General features: G+C 42.3%; 1 protein-coding gene across 1 annotated transcript in view; it reads left to right on the plus strand.

Moving 5' to 3' along the window:
• The window catches only part of C9 (complement C9), a 30431-nt gene extending 23816 nt beyond the window's left edge, over nt 1-6615 (plus strand). The window contains exons 9-12 of the mRNA XM_074994309.1: nt 251-429; nt 1077-1305; nt 2770-2955; nt 6453-6615. Coding sequence (XP_074850410.1) covers nt 251-429; nt 1077-1305; nt 2770-2936 — 575 coding nt within the window. The 3' untranslated portion in view covers nt 2937-2955; nt 6453-6615. The remainder of the gene's footprint in view (nt 1-250; nt 430-1076; nt 1306-2769; nt 2956-6452) is intronic.
• The last annotated feature ends 434 nt before the right edge of the window (nt 6616-7049 follow it).

The raw sequence follows: 7049 nt of genomic DNA on the forward strand, positions 1-7049 counted from the left end.
TGCCATGCTAGCCCCTTAAAAGCCTTATTTTTTCTTAAGTTATTTGGCATTGCTGTGTGATTGCAAGATTCATAAAATGAGATTTCTCTCAAATGATGGAGAGTTAGCCAAGTTGGATAAGCTGTCACTGCCACCTTATAGGAATGGAATCTTCCTTCTTGTCACTTTGGGGAGAGATGGGCTGATTGGTGCTAGAATCTGTAGCCAATAAACTTCTAGTCATTGTCTCTCTCATGCTTTCTTTCTGCAGACACCCACGATGATGAGTCAGTTATTGATGATATTGCTTCTTTCATTGAGGGAGGAAAGATTGATTTTTCTGTTAAAATAAAAGAAATGCTCCTGAGGAATGCCAAAGCGGTTGATGTGGAGGATTATATACAGTGGGCTAAGTCGCTGATTGATGCTTCAGTGGTGATAGAGCAGAAGGTAAGGAGAGTTTGCTCTAGGCTGAATCTGTAACATGAATTTGTATCATAATTACTTGTAAAGGTTTTCTTTCCTGTGGTGGGAAAATATCAGGATGACTTTGCTGACCATTAACTGATAGAGAGTTTCTTCTTAATGGATGGTTAGATTCCAAAGCTAGAAGAGACCATGGTGACCATCTGGTCAGATTTCTTAATAAGTGTAAGAACTCCCATGAAATAATTGTCATTTCAACTAGAATGTTTCTTTTAAATACACATTTTTGAGATAAGGTGACCAGAAAAGAACAGAGCATTTCAGGCCAGGGATGTATTGTTGATTTATATATATAAGTATGTTATTATCAATAATATTTGCAACCCATTCTTTGGATGAATGAAATATCACTGAGAGCTGTAACATTATTGGAGTGGAGCTATGGGGATCTGAATGTTGAGCTATCTGGTCTGCATGCCATCGCTTTAGGATTAAAATAACCCATGTCCACCAGTTACACCAGAAGCAGGGTGCAAAGTATAAGAAGACTTCATGTTATGAGGAGAAAGGATTTGCTTACAATATCTGTCTGTATCAGGAAAGGATTTAGATATAATTACAGGGAAAATTCTCTCATATATGGGTTTTTTATTTATTTTTATTGTTTATAGCCAGCTTCAATACATACTCTTGTTCCAGTAAAAATGAAAGATGCAGATATAAAGAAATCCAATTTGGAAAGAGCAATCGAAGACTACACTACAGAGTATAGCGTGTGCAAATGCCAACCCTGCAAAAATGGTGGTACCTTGCTGCTGGTGGATGGAGAGTGCACATGTCTATGCTCCAGCTATTTTAAGGGAGACGCCTGCCAGACTCCCAAATCAAGAGCAGATGAAGGTTAGTAGATACACACTGTTCATACTCTAAAAAACCTAAATTAATGTGTTACAACAGCCTGTGAAAATATGGTCTTTATCCAGACAAAATGAAACACTAAGTTCTTCTATCATAGAACAGACTTACACATCCTGTTGAGCAGGAGCAATGGAAGTTACTTTTAGCCACCGGGGTATTTCTGCGATGAATAAAGCAGAGAAGAGATTCAATTAGAGTTTGCTCTCTATCCCCATCTACTACCGCACCTTGTAAGGATGTTGAAAAACTCACAAACAGGAAATGAACTGAGCATAATTGTGACTTGGTAATGTCATAGATCCAAGCAGAGACCCAGGTTCAGGCAAGAGAACTTTTTCCATTTGCCTTGCTGGGTTTCCTCAAGTTCTCTGCAAACACCCAGTGCTTACAATGTATGCTTCCAGATGCATGATCACAGGATGCAGCCTTATGACTAGATTGCTCCAGCAGAACATAGGTTTCAATCAGCAACCCAGTCTATACTCAAGTGCCATCCCTGTCACAAAGTCTTTCCTCTCCTCCATCTCTGCTATCAACTGTCCCCGATACCTATTAACACCAAGGGCGAGGGAGGAAAGAAATATTCTTTTGACATTCTGCCTGGCCTGTAATATTCTTCTGCCTGCAGTCCTCACCCTTCTTGATTTGCCCCAGGCATTACATAACTAAAAAAACTTACACAGTGTTTGCTGTAGTGTAGGAAGTATAAGGAATAATACAATCACTGTGGTAATCAAAGCTATTTGTATGAGGTGTCGTCTACATCACCTACAGTAGGTTTTTAGCCACTGGTTGATCTGAGCCAGTGCAATCTCATAGTGTGCACATAATTTGCCCTAATTAGATACAATTTATACCAGGGTAGTGTATCTAGTTATATCTCTTGATTAGCTGCACCTGTGTAATTTGTGTCTATAACAGTGACTGAAATTTTCAGCTGGTGTAAATCCTCATGATGTCAATGGTGCTGTGACACTTTACGCCAGTCGAGAATCTGGCCCACACCATAGACTAAGCCTGAGACAAAAATGGCCATTTTAATGCCTTTCTGAGGTAAAAGTATCTCTGTAGAACTGGCACCTTCCTGTTCAGTAGGCTTATTCCTTGTGGCCAAGGTTTAACAACAGAGGTATCCACAGTGAGGCTCTGCATTTGATTGTTAGACACTTACATATGTGGCTGAATTTCCAAAACTGCTAAGCACCCAGCAGTGCCTTTGGCCCTCTATGTTTTCAGCACCCAATCTGTTGAGTTTTTTTATGATGAAAATAAGTTTCCACTGCTTTGGGTTTCTAGAGCCACCATAGCTGAGAGAGAGTGGCCTGATTTCTCTTCCATCTTGTGGTCCTTCAGAATAGTTACTTCCTGAATCTCAAATAGTTGCACCCGTGATACTACACCCAAGGCAGCAGGTTGCTGAACTAATGTTGCTTTGGCCCAATACAGCTAAAAGAGTCACAGATGGGGGCTGGAGCTGTTGGAGTGCTTGGTCCCACTGTGTGCAAGGAGAACACACTCGAACTCGTCAGTGTAATAATCCTGCACCAGGACTGGGAGGCAAGCCGTGCCAAGGTGACAGCATTGAAAAAAGCTACTGTTTGGAAGCAAAATAACTGTACAAGTCTAGAAAAGGTGAGTAGCACTTATTGTGATGGCAATGTATTGTTGCCCCTTAACCCACGCAGTTAGGTAGTGTTTGGTGCATTACAAGTTTGTGTCCAGTAGAAGGAGAAACTGATAAGATGTGTCAGGCATGGTTTGGTGCAATCCTATATGTTTACATCTGCTTTCCTTTCTTTCAGCTGGCTTTCACCACTCTCTTCCTCTCACATACAAATGACTTGATTAATCGGCCTTTAGTTGCTGTGTCTGGGATCAGCCCCAGGGAAATCTCTCAACCTGCACATTTTAACATCTGTATCGGAGGGGTAGCTGAGTTAGTCTGTATCATCAAAAATAACAAGAAGTCCTGCGGCACTTTATAGACTAACATATTTTGGAGCATAGCTTTTGTGGGCAAAGACCTGGTTCATCAGAGGTATGAGTAGGGTTTACAGAGGACGGTTTAAATATACGGGCTCATGAAAAGGAGGGAGTCCCAGTCAAGAGGAGAGCCAGAGTTGATGAGGTTAGTTCAGTCACAGAGTATGTGGCCCATTATCAGTAGTTAATGTGGAAGTGTGAACATCAAAGCTGCATCTACACGTGCACGCTACTTTGAAGTAGCGGCACCAACTTCGAAATAGCGCCCGTCACGTCTACACGCGTCGGGCGCTATTTCGAAGTTAACTTCGACGTTCGGCGGCGAGACATCGAAGTCACTAACCTCATGAGGAGATAGGAATAGCGCCCTACTTCGACGTTCAACGTCGAAGTAGGGACCGTGTAGACGATCCGCGTCCCGCAACGTCGAAATTGCTGGGTCCTCCATGGCGGCCATCAGCTGGGGGGTTGAGAGATGCTCTCTCTCCAGCCCCTGCGGGGCTCTATGGTCACCGTGGGCAGCAGCCCTTAGCCCAGGGCTTCTGGCTGCTTCTGCGGCAGCTGGGGATCTATGCTGCAGGCACAGGGTCTGCAACCAGTTGTCAGCTCTGTGGATCTTGTGTTGTTTAGTGCAAGTGTGTCTGGGAGGGGCCCTTTAAGGGAGCGGCTTGCTGTTGAGTCCGCCCTGTGACCCTGTCTGCAGCTGTGCCTGGCATCCCTATTTCGATGTATGCTACTTTGACGTGTAGACGTTCCCTCGCTGCGCCTATTTCGATGTTGGGCTGAGCAACGTCGAAGTTGAACATCGACGTTGCTGGCCCTGGAGGACGTGTAGACGTTATTCATCGAAATAGCCTATTTCGATGTTGGCTGCACGTGTAGACGTAGCCCAAGAGAGGAGAAATTGCTTTTGTAATTGGTCAGCCTCTCCTTCTCTGTTCAATCTTTGGTTGATGGTGTCAAATTTGCAAATGAATCGTAGCTCTGCAGTTTCTCTTTGGAATCTGGTTTTGAAGTTTTCTTGTTGCAGAATGGCTACTTTTAAATATATTACTGAGTGTCCAGGGAGATGGAAGTGGTCTCCTACATGTTTTTGTTCCACCGTTCCAGATATCTGATCTATGTCCATTTATCCTTTCACATAGGTACTGTCCAGTTTGGCCAATGTATATTGCAGTGAAGCATTGCTGGCACATGATGACATATATTATATTAGTAGATGTGCAGGTGAATGAGCCCCTGATGGTGTGGTTCATGTAGTTAGGTCCTGTGATGATACCGCCAGTGTAGATATGTGAGCAGAGTTGGAACCGAGGTCAGCCTTTGCATGTGGAATTCTGACCTGAGTAGTGAATTTCTATTGTTTCCAGCAACTACTTCAGGAAGAAGCATTTAGTTGGTCTTTCCATTTTGCCTGAAAGAAGAGTGGTTAGCATTCCTGTTGGCTTTAATAAGTTCTGTGCTTCTCTAAATCAGGCCTGCTTATGGGCAGTCATTGACACCTTCCAACATACCAGTGTATTTAAATGAAAAGGTTGCGCTGAATCATGAACGTACCCATCCCATCACAACCCCAACAGAAATATTTATATGTGCATCAAGCACATGAAATTAACAACCCCTGATAAATCTTTCATTTAGACCCCTGTTCTAAGGCAGTGCTTAAAACCTCACTTTCCATTTTGTGTCTGCAGTATTTGGACACAAATAATTGCATGGTCTGTTATGGGGTATAAATTGCACCTGCAAATTAGGTAGTTGGGCTTCTAGATGACCCATGTTGTGCTCACAAAATTGCAGGCATGAGAACAGAGATCTGGTTAAGTCCAGCCTGAGAACCAAGCCTTTAATGCCCATAAGACTCTACATCACAATGGCCACGTCTACACTTCAGCAAAACTTCAAAATGGCCATGCTAATGGCCAAATCAGAGAATACTATCAGCTGAACAAGGGGATTTTGATGTTAGCAGGGTCCTTTCGAAAAGGACCCCCGGGTTCATGAGCCATGCATGAGCAAAACGTGTCACTTTTGAAGTGCTGTGGCCGGTGACATGCTAATGTGGCTCTGAATATTCACTTCAGCACCTCATTAGTATTGTCCAATGGCATGGCCATTTTCAAGTTTTGGCCAAGTGTAGAAGCGGCCAAAGAGAGAGAATGGAGGCCAGGGAGACAGATGGACAATGGAGTTAATATCAATTCAGGTTTCTGAACTGATATTCTGAATATTCTTATTTGGTGAGTTTAGTTAAGCCTCCTAATATTACTTTAACAGCAGTATTGAGTCTTTCACCTTGCAAATGATGAAAACTAGTTTTTCTTTTTAAAAAATGAAAAAAACAGCAAAGATGGAGAAAAAGCCCCAAAGGTTGTTTCGATTCAAAGTGGTCTTAAGCAAACAGGGAACCGCCACTGAAGAAGTCCCTCATCATGTGGGGAACTCTATGTTAGTAGAGGCAGCTGCACTGGTCCCTGCTCTGTGTCTCATCCACATTGTTGAGGAAGGAGAGACAAGTTGCTTTCAGCATGTAGACAAGACTGGGAGCAAAACCTGCATGCTGGAATGGAGCTCATCCAACTCCAGTCCTCTCAGAGTAAAACACCCCTGAGGGGTATCCATGCCCTTGGTCTAAGTTAGAGCTTCTGCGTGGGCTAACTACCTCTTAATCAGGAAGCCACATCTCTTGCACCTTATCTCCATTCTAACTGACTGGGGAGTCCCTAAAATCACAGGACCAGCTGTAATTTAACTCCTGCAACTCGCAACTGACCCTGCTCATAACACAGTCAGGAAGGGGAAAGTCATTGCACCAAGCCTGCATATCCCAGTGTGTTTCCTCATGTGTTGCATAATTAAATCTCCTTATAATAATAAAATATATTGAAGCCCCACATTTCAGGAGTGCTCAGCATCCATAACTCCAGCTGACATCAGTCCAAGGTGTTTGGCACGTCTGAAAAATCAGGTCTTACTGGACTTCTTCAGTCTACCTTACAACTAGACTAAGACTGGTGTGTTAGAAAGACACTAAGATCATGATTCCTGTAGACCTTGCCATTCACCTATTTAAAACAAGGCAAGCTATCCAACTGATGTGATATTTACTCTTGATAGGAATTGTCTAATATTCTTCCTTTTGGCAGGAGTTTGCTAAGAAAACAATACTACCTTCAAAGACCTGCATGAACTCTGCAATTATTCTACAGCTCAAACTTCCTATTGGCAGAAGAGTGATCTGACCTATGGAATTGTATGCTTTGTGACTGCCTATAGCTTAGGCAATTGCTAATCACAAACAAAATAAGATAAAAAATAAACATGTAAAGAAGTTTAACTAGTTTAGAAGTTTGGTGCATTTTTTACTTCCTTTTAGCACTGAGCCACACGCTAAATGCCTCTAGGAAAAAATAATTTGTCATTATTGGCAAAAAAGGGAGAAATATTGATATAAATCAGGGGTTCTTAACCTGTGGGGTGTGCCTCCCCAGGGGAGGTGCAGAAGGTATACAAGTGAGGTGTGAGGTGCCTCCCAGAAAATGTATCACAATGACTTTCTCACTGTATAAAATTCTAAAGTTTAGAATTCTTTATAATTCATATTATGAATTAAAATTCTTAACATTAATTGCTTATAAATTAAATATAGGGGAATTTGGGATGAGATTGGATACTTAAGAGAATAATGTCTGCTTTCACCGTTAGAGCTATTTGACCGTATTTCACCAAACTGCTTTAAACTG

The sequence above is a fragment of the Carettochelys insculpta genome, chromosome 5, assembly GCF_033958435.1.
Source record: "Carettochelys insculpta isolate YL-2023 chromosome 5, ASM3395843v1, whole genome shotgun sequence".
Taxonomy (NCBI): Eukaryota; Metazoa; Chordata; order Testudines; family Carettochelyidae; genus Carettochelys; species Carettochelys insculpta.